Here is a 15,677-nt window from a genome sequence, read left to right as displayed (position 1 = left end):
GTTCTGCATTATGGGTTGCATGCAACAGTGCACTTCTCTACCTCCCGCAGGGACTCTCTCAAAGTCAAATTTTACTCATCTGTTTGACAGGTACGACCCTGGTGTCTCTGTAGCCCTTGCGGTTGCACAACACTTACAAAGACAAAAACCACAGTGCCTGCTGCAGAGCTTGAAGGCATTTTACGCAGAATTTTCCTCAAAACAACAGTGTGCTGGCTCTTACAAAAGTAATCCCTCTCGTTCATCACTTAAGTGTGTGGTGACCTTAACTCGGCCTGTATTTCTAATAATCTAATAATATTTTGCTGTGTTTCGGACATTTCTGTAGACCTCTATGCTGTTTTTTGCTGGGGGCTACACAATGGTGCAAGATTGGGAATTTATGAAGAGGAAGGTTACATGTCTGTCTCATCTCTCTCCATGCTCTGCAGCTCAGGGCTGAACTACACAAAAACACACACAGACAGAGCAGAGAGGTAAACAGAGGACCTGAAGTCTGCGCTTCGGATGAATTCACACAAAATCGAAATCACTGCACTCTCTAGTTGAGACAGGGAGGAGGGGCCAACAGTGAATACAGTGTTTGTTTACAAACAGCAACTGGAAATAGTTGCAATTTATTTATTTTGCTGGGTGTGACATGACTGGATGGTCTTCTCCTCCTGCCTCATGTAGGTTTACATATCAACCAGCAAGAGTGAACACTACCGCTGCAATCATGACTTGAAAGTGTTTTTGGCCTTTCCGTATTCTTGCACATGAGTTGAGTTCTCACTGGTCTCCTAAACAGGTAAAACAATCTGTCAGTCAGTCTGTTAAATAAAGCACAGTGTATTACTGCTGCTAATAATGAACCCATCTGGTCTGGTGTTTTTCAGTCTCACTCTGTCGCTTGTTTTTTGAAACCTGGGTCCGTTGTTGATTTGGCAGTAAACTGTGTCACTGTGAGCTGACCGTGATATCGCTGTGTTGTTGTTGGTGAAAACACTTTCAGGTGATAATTGTGCGAACTGAAGCGCTCGCTGTAACTGCTGGTTAATGAGTTAATACTTAAATACATAGAAATACTTTGAATTGTTGTTTTTACAAAATATGCTCATCGGCAATGCCCTCTATTGTGTTTTATTATCATGTGTGTGTATAATGTATGTATGATCTACTACCACAGAAAAGACGTGCGTGAAGAACAAACGGAACCTGCACACAGATTTCCAGCATGTGTCCTTTCCAAGTTATTCTTTTTAATGAATTGCCAGTGAAATGTGCGGCATATTCCCAAATCAGGGGGAAAAAAAAGAACAAACAAATAAAACATGTCCTTACCAGGTGTTAGCACTCTCCTTCTCACAGTCAAGCTGACTTGTCCGTTGCGAGCGGCTGCGTGCATCAAGTCTATTACGTATTTGTGCGGTTTCCCAGCAACCACATTTTTATCCACAGAAATGAGCTCATCCCCGGGTCGAAGTCGCCCATCGCGCTCAGCGGGAGTGTTCTCTATTATAGCGCCAATAACAATCTGTTCAAAGACAATCAATATTAGCAGCATAGATGAAGGTGAAGAGGATGAAACACGGACACGGTGGAATCACACAGTAATCGCTTTAGCCAGGTTGTAAACTAGTTTTGGGTCACAGCAACATTTTTTCAACTTCCAGATAATCTCCTGTTAAATATTTTGCATGCTGTTTTACACGAGGACAAGTTAGCAAGGCGTTACTTCAGTATGGGCGGCACTGAGCAGTTAGTGCGTCAGGACAATGTGAGAAAGCCAAGGCTGGCGTGTGTGTGGAGGGTATGTTGATAGAATGTGTGTGACTATATCACGTGTGAGATGAGGTTAGGTGCAGGTCAGATGAGGTTCAGTGTGTATGAGGTTAAAATGCGTGTGGTCCAGCCCGTCCCATACGAGCCTTGTCACGGGCGTCCGGACTCACAGCCTGCACGGCCTCGTCTCCCCCCAGGATGCGGAAGCCAAACCCGGTCTTCTCCCTCAGCAGGTGCACCTCCACCTCTTCATACTCTGGACCTGAGACACAGATTCAGACATTAAATCATCATATCAAGTGCAATTTATAGTAAGGTGACGTTCCTCGTCCCGTGAACTAAACTTCAGTACTCACGTCGGCTCTCGTAGATAGCCCTCGACTTCTCATAAAGGTCGTAGGGGTCGGGTTTGTTCAGATCGAAGCCCTCTGTGGAGTCAGGCACAGACGTGCGGTGCTGTGGCTGGTTTGGGAACGGTGTGCCAGGTGGCAAAACCGGACCAGACAGGTTTGCTTGGGGGCTGCCATGGGGATCCCACTGGTCAGGCAACTACAAGAAAAAATAACAACAACTGCTGTTTGATTTAAGATATGTGGATTTATAATTCATGGCAGCGAAACAACCAGTACAGGCAACGGTCCGACCATTTGGTATTTTCCTGACCTTAAAATTGGCTTTGCACTGTTGTCTCCGTGGTATTTTGGTACAGCTGGGGGAGGTGGCACTAAAAGGCGGCAATTTTATTCAAATAAGGGCAGTGTGAGGCTAGCTGCTGGTAACTCGGTGGGTCTTAGACGTATAGATTTTGTGAACAAGAGGCAGAAGCAAATGTGCAGCAGTAACAGAATAATGGTGAAAACATTATTAAGATGATTAAACCACTTCCCGACCAGTAAATGCATTTAAATCTGCATCTAAAAATAACGTTACATGTGGGAAATGTTAATGAGGGAAAACATAATTTTAATGGGGCTCATTAATCCTGTCCATCACAGCCTCTTTTCAGTTTTAAGAAAGAAATAAAACGTTTTATATGATTTCCTGGAGACATTTTCTCCATTTGTTGAGCTGTTGTCTTAATAAATCTTGTGACTGTCACTGCTGCTTCAGAGACCCGTGACATGGCAGGCTGGAAGTGTGCTTATTAATTATCACATCCTCTGAACTACAGTATATGACACCTCATCAGAAACATTTGCACTGTGATGCACTCAGGTGTCCTCAGGTGGCCGGGTGTTGTTCAGCTCATTTATTGCTCTATTTCTCCATGTTACATCCCCCAATTATTCTAAAACTGCAAGCTGCATATGATTATGTTTTTAAACATTTACTGCCTCTCCCCTCGAGATACATTTTAAGACCTTAATAAAACACTGCTTGGATTAATAAGGTGTGGCTGATATGTTTTTGCCATAAAAAAAGCTAATTTACTCACATGCACATTTCCCCTCACTGAAGACACAAGCTGTCTCCTTACTTTACTCTAAGTGTACCCGGGGTACGTGGAGGATCATGCTCAAAGCAGACGTGCATGTCTTCTTGGTGGCATCTCACTGATTTTATTATTTCAAAACAAAGCTGTTAGTTACAACTATTAGTTGATTCACTGGTTGAAAGAGAATGTATCACCAACAATTCTGATAATTGATAATTGATTAATCATTGTTATTTTTTTAGGCAAGATATCAGATATTTGCTAGTTTCAACTTCTTAATGGTAAAGTCTTGTTTTCTTTGTCAATTATGACAGTAAATGAAGAGTCTTTGGGTTTTAGATTGTTGGTTCTCAAACTGCTTCCGTTTCCCAACGATTTCCTTTGGGCTCTGGGAAATCTTGATGCACACCTTTTAATTTTTTGACATTCTATAGGAAAAACAATTCAACTATGGCCATAATTGTTGTAATAAGATAAAAGAACTACCATTCAAATAAGTGTAGGAATAAAGTGTAGTGTCAGAAAGAGTAATAAAAATTCAATGTGCAAACTATAGTTGGCAGAACATCCCAGTCGAGGCAGTAAAAAAATTAGATCAATTTACGATACTCATGTTCATACTTTGACAAATAAAGACTTTGTGTTTGAAGTAATTAATTATCTTTATGGAAGTCATTACAAACCTTAATGACAGTAACGCCTAAAGTATGCGCAGAAGAATAATGCTGATGAACAGGTAATCTCACTGATAGAAAATGATCATTAGACTCCAAATATGATAAAAATGTATTATCATGAGTAAGTGTATGATTCAGTTATGTTAAATGTTTTGATTCAGTGACTCAATTATGCAATAAAAAAAATGGTTATTTGGCCACGGGCTGATATGGTAATGAATTAAAATCAATATTCACAATTTAAACATGAATGAGACGAGATACATTATGGCTGAATATTCTGTCTAATAACATGAATGCCTGCTGATTGCACAAGCAGCAGCAGGTGCAGTTTAAGAATAAATCGGAGGAGTTTTTCCCCCAGCTGCTGAGGTGTGAGATCTGACATGATCAAACCCAATAAGCAGGTCAGGACTGGCTGCCTCATTTCACAATAAAGCAAAAGCCAGACACCAGTGACAACCTCTACCTCCCTGCTTCAACAAACAAATCTGGTTCAGCGGCGCACACTTTCTTCCTGCCTCTTTTTATTCTCACACTTGAACACACACAAGCAGAAACACGTTGGGTTCAATCACTGTACCTGTTTGGAGGCCTTCCACGGGGAGATGTGGCCTGAGGTAGAAAAGAGAAAAACACAGTTAGCAGACCTCCGACTCAGATTATCTGTGGATCTCTCATGAAACAACAAAATTCAGACACACAAACTATAATGAAACCTACAAAGCGAATGCTTCTTTAAATAAGATATTGGAATGTTGAATCATCTTTCCTTAACGTGTGAAAAAACTCTCTCTTTGCCGAGTTCATATTCCTGTTTTGACTTTGTTTGTGTTACTCTTCCTAAACGGGTCTGGTTGTTGCATTTGTTTTCAACATAATTACATCATTAGCTGCAGGCAAAAGAACAGGCCCCCTCCCCCGAACACGTACACACACGCACACACACACACATGCACACAGTTTTCTCTGTAAGTCATATTTTATCTGCATGTAGGAAGCAGGGAGCTCTCTACATCACAACAACAATCTCATCAGCACAGCTCCCAAGTGACTCCGCTAAATCAAAGACATACACAACATAGATCCTGCTGAGACCCAAATACGCACATTTTGCCACTGCAATGGCTGCCTTGTATACACACGAGGTCTGAATCTTTACACATGTGGACAGAAACACACAAGTACACTCATCAAGCACACTAGCCCCCTGCAGCAGCGCTGATGAATCCTTTAACAGAAGTAGGTAACACAGTCTTTAGAGAATCTTGACATCTCTAATTTATGAGATTTCCAGAGAAATGTCAGAGAGTACCGGATATTTCCAACCACATCTGCCTGATTTTTAGATGTGTGAGATGAAGGCCAGAGCACTTAGCAGCGGAGCACAACGGCAGAACTTTCTATCAAAATCAGCGAGCGAGGGGAGATCTGGGAAAAATGAAATACAACAGATCATTGTCAGCCCATGTGAGGACAAAAAAAACCCCACTGAAATTAATTTCTTCCATTTCTGAGACTTTTATCGTCTATTTTCCTGCATTCATGGTCTCCAAGTCTTCCTCCATCTGCCAACTAAAGCATCATGTCTGCGAGGAAATCTTTTCCATTTTCAAAAATAAATGTCCTCTGTCCCTGCTGTGTCTGCGAGTGTGGAGGAGGACACAAGAAAACGAGGAAAAGGGGAATAAAACCCTCCGGTCCAAAAATGCCATAAGAATGACTGGTGGTTTGAGGAGAGCTGTCCGTGGTGCTGAAATGATTCAGCACAGTGGCAGCAGAGGAGGGAGGGCTCCACGGAAGATTGGGACTAATAACCATGTTCTGCAGGGAATACAGGCCTTTAGGGAGGCCTTTAAGGAATTCTAATAACTCAGGAAACTTTCCTTTATGACCCACTGAAGGAAATGAGTATGAGCTGCACGGCAATTGTCCTCCCACATTTAAGATGCATTTAAGCTTAATTTAAATGCTAATACAATTCGCCGGCATATGTATCGAATGTGTGGCGGACTCGTGTGAATGCTGATGAATTCAAATGAATGACTAGTGGAGAGACTTCACGTGGCCTCTCTCACGAGTCAGTGGTCAGGCAGTCTGGCGAGCCGGCCTCACAGACTAGCCTGCTGAGTTCTGGATGGCCTTCAGATCAGCCTGATTGGCTTGCGTGGCCTGACACTGTTTTTTCCACAGCCATGATCTGCGTCCTCATTGGTGGTGCAAAATGTCTCTAGTCTGCGGTTGGCTCCGCTTCAATCTGGGATGTCAGGGGACGGAGCTGTGAACACGACCAGAGCTCAGTGCAACTCTGGCACAGAGCCCACGCTACAGCAGTCTCACACACACGCACACACACACACGCACGCACACACACACACACACGCACGCACGCAGCGGAAGTCTAACACCCTGTCTGTGTTACACAGAGCACCGACGCTCTCAGTCACACATCTGAAATCATGTGTGCAGGCTGAATTCCATTGATATTCTGCACAGAAATCCAACATCCATGAACACAAACATGCTTAAACATTCCTGACATTTTGCACATGTGAGTCACTGAAAAAGACCTTGTCCTTTCTTTCACCCTGCAGAGAGGAGAGAGGCACACACAGAGTCAGAGGGGTTCCTGATGTGTCAGGCTGATAGTCCCTGCGGGGCCGTTGTCTTGAGTTGTTTGATAGAAACTGGTGAGGCTGAAGGAGGAGATGGCAGAATTGGGGGAAGGGAGATAATTTAGCACACTCAGCTCAGCATTTATTTACTGCAAGCTGTGTGGAAATATGAATACAGATGTGCATATGCCCATGTGATGATGCATTAATGTGCATAGGGCAATCCCATTTGTGTATTGAATTTCAGCATCCTTTTTAAATGCCGTGTCTGACAGTAAAACATGAGGGTGCGTCTTTGCAAAAGTTAACCACCAGGTGGCAGCTGTTGGCTCTACACGGTCATGAGATGCTCAGTGCCACAGCATTTGATCGCAGCTGCTCACTTACACATCCATGCAATCACATATGCAGCTGGTGTTTTCTCTATGAAAAGACTCGAGTCATTTGTGCACATCACAGTCATGTGATCAACTGAGCATAATTCACTGACTAACAAACAGAACACAATCAGTTCACAAGGAGCAGGCAACAGTTAATCAATACATCTTTTATAATGGTCAATAATCTACAATAAGCCTGGAGACTGTGCTGATTTAACACCAGACCCGTCGAGACCAGTGCCCTACAGCATCAGACAGTCTGAGGTATCATGCTTATGTCTTTGATTGCCTTTCAGGCCTGCAACAGACTGATAGACTGATTGTTTTCATCTCTAATTAAATACCATCCTCAAAAAAGGAGCGATGCAAAATAGAACACACCTATAATTCTTATTTATTGTTCTGTTATCATCTCAGAAACAATTCAAATTAACTCTCGACTCCTGGCGATTCACCGAGACAAACTACTGACTTCACCGCTAGGTAAGCAAAATAAATGTGAACTGCAAAGCTTCAGGGTGGCACATCAAAATCAAACAGTGAACTTATGAACTTTGTCTCTTTAAAAGGCCACATGACAGGATTTTTTTACACTCTTAGCTCTGATCCAGGCTTTTGAAAGGTGCTGTACGGTTAATCATAGCAGGGTTGAGTGTGTGTGCTCATTGGATGGCTGAGGGCTCAGTAGTATAGGTAATTATGAAGTCAAGTTCTGACCCTGTGACCAGAACACCTTTTAGAGAATCAGTGCTAGAGCACATGTCAAACAAATAAAGCTTTCACCTGTGCAATCTAATTTCCTTGCAGGTGGCCAATCTTGCAGGAAATAGCAGAGGCTGTAAAAAGGACACACTCCAAGTCATTCTGGTGGTATAATAAGAACTCAGCACTTCTAACTTCCCTACTATGACAGTGTCTCTCGTTTTCCTTTTATGCTTTTATACAACTCTATGTTATCTAATTTCCTCAGATTGAGGGTGTGTGGCTATCTCCTACTTTCACTTCAAGAGGAAGGTAAAATGTGTAGAAAATTAAAGGTGAGCAGGTGTGGAGCAGCTCAGTACAACACAGAGCTCGTTCCTAGGATTCAACGTACAGTTATTGTGAATAACCACTAGTCCTGAATTCTCTAACTTACACAGCGAATAATAAAATAAGTCAGAATTAAATTCTTTAAGTGGGTGGAGGAGAAAATATGGTGCCACTGTGAGAAAGATCCAAATTCATTGTTTTCCAGACCAATATGCAGACACAGACTGGATGGTAGGTGGTCAGTCAAAACACAGAGATGAATATGAAGTTGATATAGTTGAGTTGAAAACTGGATTTTTAAAGGACCTTCTCAATTAAAAGGGAATTCAGATGTATCTAACTGCTTAAGTAGCTCTGTGCAGTGATATAGAAAACTGAAGATGCCATTGATTAAGATACATCAAGAATCAGTGTGCATTCGAATTGTTGACAGGTAAATCCTGATCGAATCATGAGCCCAATGAAGATTCACACCTCTAACGTTTGCGTAAAAAAGAAGAAGAAAGGAAGAAAAGAAAAGAAATATCGGTTTTGCTTTTATTCCAGGAAAACCCTGTTTTAATGGCATACTAAAATTAATATTCCACTAAAATTCCTGTTTACAGCCAGCTGTGCAAACTCTTATCGACAAACACAGCCTCTTATATTTGTTCCTCAAAACGGTGTGAATTGCAATATTTGTGCATATCCAAAAACCTAGTGAAGTAGGTGCCATTCTCCTTCCAACTAGAAATGGGGGCTTTTCTTTTGTGCATGCATCTCTACCTGAGCTTTGCGCACTATTGGCTAGGCAACACACAGAGCCATGTGTCGCAAACTGTGGTAAAAACCCAATTAAAATGCATATTCTGACTGAGCTGTAAAGATGTCTAAAGAATGTTCCTAAAACCTGCATATCAAAACACGAATATCCCACAGAGGGGTGAATCTTCACGGGCCTCACGATGGGATTCGATTATGATTCAGCTGTCAATTTATGGCATCCTCAATTTTCTGCTTTACTGCACATGGCTACTTTTTCCATCAAGATAAATCTAATCCATCTTTAAATGCCTTTAGAAAAAAAAAAATCACTCCACGAAAATGTCTGCAAAATAATTGTCTGTGTGACCCATCTCAGTACATAAACATTACAAAAACAAAATATAAATACGTCTGCAGCACAGAGAGACAGGAGACGTTCTGAAAGATGACTCTGCTGCACACATCTCTTTCATAACTTTATGGCAAAGTGCACTCACTTAATCCTCGGCTGATCAGATGTGCTCGCTATAGTGTTTAAGGTTGCAGATGGCTAACTTAACAAGGTTCATAATTGTTGCTATTGTTTGAATTTTTTATGTAGGCTGCAAGCCCCCAAGTACGCTGTGTCATGACATCAAGGCAGAATCTTTCATGTCCGCACTGCGATGCGCCTCCAATGCACCACACGTCTTCATCGCAAAAAGGAATAATAATAACAATTCAAATAATGATGGAGAACTAGTGTGCATGTAAACGTAGTCAGATAAGATCATAAATGATACTGTGTACATTTCGTTTACAGCTTTTCCCTTCACATTTTCTCTTCGTTACACTCGTCCTTCACCCAGTGTCACACACAAACTGACCTATTAGAATAAAACAATCGAGAACACCGTGATAAGACTGTTTGTATAATCAAAGCGCAATCCCTACACAGAGTACAGTCGGTACAGGTAGCCAAACAGCCTCATGCCAACCAGTGCATCTTATTTGACAGCTTGATGACACTCTGCACAGTCATTTCAGTCCGAAGCACATTACAGTAAACTAACTGCATTTGTTTTGAGGATGAGTGGCCCCAGTGGGAAGGAAACCACTTCCCCACAGCAGTGTTGGTGCCATCTCTACCCACAGAGACAAACTCTACCTCTCGTCCTAACTCTCCACTGCATTTTGAATTTCACCAGCTTTTGACTGCTGTATCTTCAAACACTTGCCTGTGTTGCTCTGGTCTGCTTCAGTGAAAAACACGGACGGGATGCTGGTGATAAAGCCACACTGGGAAAACACACATTTGTCTTTTTCGTATTTTTTGTGTCTTAACAAATTGCCCTGTAGCTTTTGGCTCCTGCAGTTGTCCATTTTCCTTCCTCTAAGTTTCCTTTTTTTCTTCAACAAACATACAGAAATCATCGCTCTGTGAAATAATCCTGAATTCTAATGCTTTTTAGGTAAACACTTTTGTAATTTAAAAAATATATATATATAAAAAATACTGTAATCACTTGCCCAGTTTTGCACCAGGCAAAATTATTCTTCTAGCTTCTAAACTATTCATTATTCCAAAAATAAAATCTCATCTAGAGACTTGTATAACATCCAAACAAGCGGCCACTGTGATTTCAATGTGTTTAAAAATAGAATAGGTCTGAAAATGATCATAATCAAATCTCTTCTGCTCTCTCAGCTCTCACTCTTAACTCTACTTGACTTGTCTCTCACGAAGCTGCAGCTGGATTTGAAGATGCAACAGTAACATGATACTTGCGCATCCCAAACAGAGGCCAGCTTATATTTATCTGGGCAGTTGCTCTTGCACTGGACCGTTCAGTTTTTATTTATTGCTAAAATTACATTGGTTTTTGAAAAGCATCAAACTGCCACATGTGATTTGATACTAAGAGAAGTGTCATCATTTTTGCCATCACTGCTGACATAAATAGATCAAGAACAGTCAGCAGGAATTAAAGGGTTGAAATTTGATGTTTTTCTTGAGACAGTAAGTGACATTTATACCCACGCAAACAAATGTTTTTGTATTTACAAAATAAAAACAGGCCTTATCCATGAAAAAATACTAAATAACTATCTACTTTTATTTACCATGAATCTGTTTGTGATTTATTTAGCCCAAATTATACCATCAAAAATCTTCTTTGTAGCCCTTATGAACGAGCGATAGGAAAGATTGAAACTGTATCACAAGCAATAATCAGCCAGCAGAAAGGAAACAGGTCCGTCTCTCACCTGTTCCTGCTCTCTGTATGAGAAGTGTCGCCTCGGCTCCCACAGGACACTCTTTGAGCATCTCCACAACTCGTCCGTGTCCAGCTGCAGCCACTGGCTGCTGGTTCACCTCCAGGATCAGGTCTCCCTCTATCAGCCCTGATGCTCCCTGGGAGCCCGGCTCTAGAACCTGCAGCACAACACAACACATTCACAGTCACACAATTTGTAAAAACTACAAGTCTTACCAAGTTTATTTTTCTAATCTCTATCCGAAATATCTCATTACAATTTAAAACAGACAGACTTACATCACACAAGTTACATTTCAGTGAGTAATTGGGAATTGTTTTCACTTGTTCCACTGGATTTCTTTTCTGTCTTTAAACTTATTTTTGAAATTGCAAGTGCTGCCTACCATAATTAGTAAACTTGGGTTATATTAAAGGACCCACTATGGCCCAGGGCCTGGGTCAACTGAAGTGGTAGTCCTCTATTGTTAAAAACTAAAAACTAAAAAGTTCTGAAATTATCATTAAATTATAATTTGTCTAAAAATCTACCAGCTGGGTGAAATTACCTTAGTCATTTCCAAAACCAATTCAGAAATGTTTTAGTCTTTAATGGTTTACAGAACCAGTCAGTTGCACTATTTCAAGATGTTTACATGAAGATTGTTGGTTGAAAATTCTTGAGCATGAGGAACAGGTATAATCAATATACTTTTGTATTTGCAGAAAGATTAGTATGCTTTGAATGCTGAACATGAAATAAATTTCCCGTTAAGACAGATGTTTTTGTAGTGCAGATGTTTTACTGTACAACAGGGATGAGAAACAGCATCTGTCACATCGCTAGTCGTCTCTAATTTATCTTTACCTTACAGCGGATTCCGAGCAAGCAGATTGTGTTTTTTAATTCAGTAGCGTATTTAGGACTGTCTAGTCTTTGTTCATTACTGTGTGAGTAGATAGCAAATCCTTCACAGGCTGAGCTCACTTTGCTCTTATTATCTCAATCTCTTTCTACATGGTTGCAATGACTGAATTAAATTTACCTTGACCTGCTGCCACAAGTTTAGTGTGTAACTCAACTGGTCTACTGACTTTAGCTGACTGTTTAAATTAAAATTAAATTATCTGTTGACATTGGCCTTTCACAGATATTGGCTTATAAATTGTCTGATATTCATATGAGGTCATTTTTTTAAAAACAGAACAGAGATGTTTCAGTGTAGGGATGTCATTTTAGACAATAAAGTAAACTGCAAAACATCCTTTGTCGTTTATATAAATATCTTTGTCACAAAAGTCTGATAACCACATTTGAGGGATCATTGCTAATTGGGCACAAATATCCAATATCAGTCACACTCTAGTCTATAAGGCAAATGGAGACATACACATGATCACACATCACCTGTTTTACTCGTTGACCAGTGGGACTGTCAGCGATGGTGAACCCAAATCCCTCCGATCCTTTCACCATAGTAACTGTCAGAAGTTCTGCCGGTTGTGCCGTTGCCCCGGCAACCCCTGCAGTCCCCGAGGAGGCCATGGACACGTTGTCATCATGAGGTGTGAGTGCTGATCCAGAGCCGGGTGTGGTGGGTGGCAGGGATGAGCCATCCAGATGTGTGTCCCCAGGGTGAGAGGCTCCAGCCTGGGCCAGAGCCTGAGGGGGCAGCTGGGAGCTCAGTGACAGATATTCTAAGTAGGGGTCATAGCTGCTGCGGCCGTTTACCACCAAGGGGCGGTGCTCCAGGCCGATGGGCGTCAGGGAGGTGCTTGCGGCACCACTTGGGTCCTCGGGGTCAAAAGGCAGAGGGTAGCCTCGACAGAGCACGAGGGTGACACTCTGACCGATCGGTACGGACTGGAAAAGCTTGACCACGTCGGCGTGTGTGGTACCGAGCACACAGATGTCATTAATGTAGACGATGACATCACCTGAGGAAGGAGATCAGAGGGACAGACTCAGTCACGCTCACACCACAACATGTTGTTTCACACGGGAACACACTGTCCTGCAAAAATATCGTCTGCTGCCATAAACATTGAATCGTAGCAGTATTAGTTCATGCTGTAGCAACATATGCTGCAGGAACGATGTCCCTTCCTAGTGTCACATAGGAATGAGATATCACTTCACTGCCACTGCAGATTATCTACAATAGTATGTGTGAGGCAGAGAGGTGGTGGAGAGGCAGGGTCAGTGTTGTGGCGTGCCTCTGTGAATCTGACAACCATCTGGTGCACACTGGAATCCACAAAGCTCCAATCATGAAAACCTCAAGTGTTTAAATGAATCCACAGTCAGTCACAAGTTCAGGCTCACGCTTGATGCATTATAATGATGTCTCCCTGTTACTCTGGTGACCAGTTGGAAGAAAAATACTAACATGTACTGCTGTTTGTGATCGTGTGTGAGCGTGAAAAGTTGTCCAACCAATCCCGAACCCTAAATGTCATGTTCACCTTACTTACAGCGAGGTGAAGCGACTTCACAAACCCAACACTAGATTCTCTGTCATCTCCGCTGTAGTTTGAACATGCGGAAAGTTATGGATTTTAGCTTTAAAGTTACAGCCCCATGACAAATGCAACTGCCTCAAATCCTCTATTTCACACTTCTTGAGGCACTCTCTGCTGCACATGTGGACACACACACATTCATGTGAGCATGTGCACATGCATAAACACACACCATATATGTCACATGCACAGCTGTACACAATCCCTAAGAGCAATGCCACACGGCTCAAATAGGCCAGCTAATCTAAGCCAGGGAGTGTCTGTGTGTGACTCTGACTGTGTGTGTTTGTGTGCATGTGTGTGCACATGTGTATGCGTGTGTGTGAGCAGCTCTGGCAATGTCACAGAGCAGAGAGAAACGGGTTGGAGAGGGAGAAATCAGAACAGAAAGGAAAGGGCTGACAGACCAGGATAGAGGGATGAAGAGAGAAAAACTAGAGGAGTAGAAAGAAAAAAGGAGATGAAAATACAGAGAGGCTGAAAGCAGAGGAGAAGTGTCAGATGACATGGTTAGATAAGGAAGCATAATAAAGGGTAAGTCAGGGAGACAAAGGGAGGGATGGAGATAAAATAGAAAGAGATGGATTCCAGATAAAAGAGAAACAGATACGCAGGGGGAGAGACATAAAAGCAGAAAGCTGGAGCTGAGAGAAGGAAGGAGGATTCCCAGCTACGAAATGAGCTCTAAATGAGCTGTTTAGGCATCAACTGTGTCAGGCATGGGGCCAGCTCGCAGGTTAAGAGCAGAGCACACATGAAGCACGGCTCCAGACTGCGACCAAATGGTGGCATTTTGTGACGAAAATTTGAGACAGTGTGACTGAATTTTACATTTAGTCGCACGTGCGCTACTAGTGAATTTGCTGGTGTTCTTTTTTTTTCATACTGGTAAAGGGGTGAATCAAAGAATCTGGAATGACAGGTGGCAGGGAAATGTGTGTGAGAGGGGGAGGGAATGCTGAATGGCACTGTAAGTGGCTAATGTGTGAGGAGGGGGAGTGTTCACTTTCAGCGAACAATGGAGAAACAAACTCTTGATGTTTATTTTGTTCCCCGATAAGCCTAACTCAGCTGATGAGTCCCAGTCTGAAGACACAAGAGTGGCAAAAACGGGCAGAGAAAACTGTTTTCGTGAAGAATGGCTGTGTGAATGTGACTGGTTAAAGTATCTTAGAGTGACAAATACTATGAACTGCAAATTTTGCAGTCGATACCCACAACATGCAGGGAACATAAAATTTGAAGGTAATGCTGGCACTGCACACACATAACACAGCGGTCAAACACAGTGCTAGTCTAAGGTATAAAATATGCTGTGACCTGTACTCCAATGAAAATGCAACTCCAGTGTCAATGCATTTAGAAGGCAAGAGGCTGTTAATCAGTGTGCTGAGGAGACCAAATTAATATTTTGGTAAAACACAGCCTTTTTCATTGCCAAGGAACCCTTCACCAAATATTACATTCATTTAAAGCATTTGTTAACGGATGGGAAGGTTACTGAGCGCATACTTTGTTTAAATTTCTGAACATCGCTTTGCATTCATGATTTCTGAATGTATGTTTGTTAATACTGACAGTAATGGTACTGTCTGTGTACCTTATTCCTCTTATGTTGCTTCTTTAAAAGTTCAGAATAAAATGTGACAGAGAATTTAAAACAAGACATTTTAAGTGTTTATCAGTGATACAGTAAAAATGAGAGGAAATGTGAATATTTGTTGATTTATTGGTGCTGATTACGGTCTGCGCACCTAAATTTTGTGATTGTGCTCCTAAAATTTTCAGTTAGGGGCCACTGTGTTACTAGTAAAAATAGTTAGTCTGGAGCCCTTTGAAGCCTCATTCAGTAGTTCCTTCTCTGAGCCTGTTATTCTTACTAACATGAGCTCTTTTGTTGGGCCTAAGGTCTGTATCTGCAGAAGATTCATGAGTTCATGTGTATGACTGGCTATTGATGATATCATGATAACTGGTGCTAGGGTGGTGATACTGCACCTGCAGTGCTGCTGTACAAGCATAAATGAATCTCCTAATGAAGTAGGTGTTGTGTGGGATGGTGTCAGTTTTGGCCAATCAAATCAGCTCCTCTCATTGCCACTAGAAGCAGAGCATTATAGTGCTCCGACAGAGGACAGAGAGTGTGTGGAGAGGAAACCAAAGTCCTTGTCTGGGACACACATTGCACAGGCACAAATATAGGGCACCCCGAATACGCCACCAAGGGCCAACACTGTCCCCTTTACAGATGACTGATATTTCTGGGGATG

At 42.0% G+C, this 15,677-nt stretch overlaps 1 protein-coding gene across 14 annotated transcripts in view; it reads right to left on the bottom strand.

The window, feature by feature from the left end:
• Positions 1-15,677, bottom strand: part of LOC119024385 (membrane-associated guanylate kinase, WW and PDZ domain-containing protein 2-like) — an 81,429-nt gene that overhangs the window by 9,252 nt on the left and 56,500 nt on the right. For 12 of the 14 annotated variants that reach the window (XR_005076456.1, XR_005076457.1, XM_037107159.1 and 9 more), the window contains exons 10-15: positions 12,293-12,822; positions 10,895-11,063; positions 4,460-4,491; positions 2,121-2,313; positions 1,911-2,026; positions 1,324-1,516 (exon numbers count right to left, since the gene is read on the bottom strand). Coding sequence is in view for 12 of the 14 variants with exons in the window: in XM_037107159.1 (XP_036963054.1) it covers positions 1,324-1,516; positions 1,911-2,026; positions 2,121-2,313; positions 4,460-4,491; positions 10,895-11,063; positions 12,293-12,822 (1,233 nt within the window). In the remaining 2 variants the exon portion in view is untranslated. The remainder of the gene's footprint in view (positions 1-1,323; positions 1,517-1,910; positions 2,027-2,120; positions 2,314-4,459; positions 4,492-10,894; positions 11,064-12,292; positions 12,823-15,677) is intronic. The other 2 variants (XM_037107160.1, XM_037107152.1) reach the window with 1 other exon arrangement.

The sequence above is a fragment of the Acanthopagrus latus genome, chromosome 8 (genome assembly GCF_904848185.1).
Source record: "Acanthopagrus latus isolate v.2019 chromosome 8, fAcaLat1.1, whole genome shotgun sequence".
Classification (NCBI taxonomy): Eukaryota; Metazoa; Chordata; class Actinopteri; order Spariformes; family Sparidae; genus Acanthopagrus; species Acanthopagrus latus.
The sequence above is the reverse complement of the archived record's forward strand: the minus strand, read 5'-3'. Positions and strand labels throughout refer to the sequence as shown.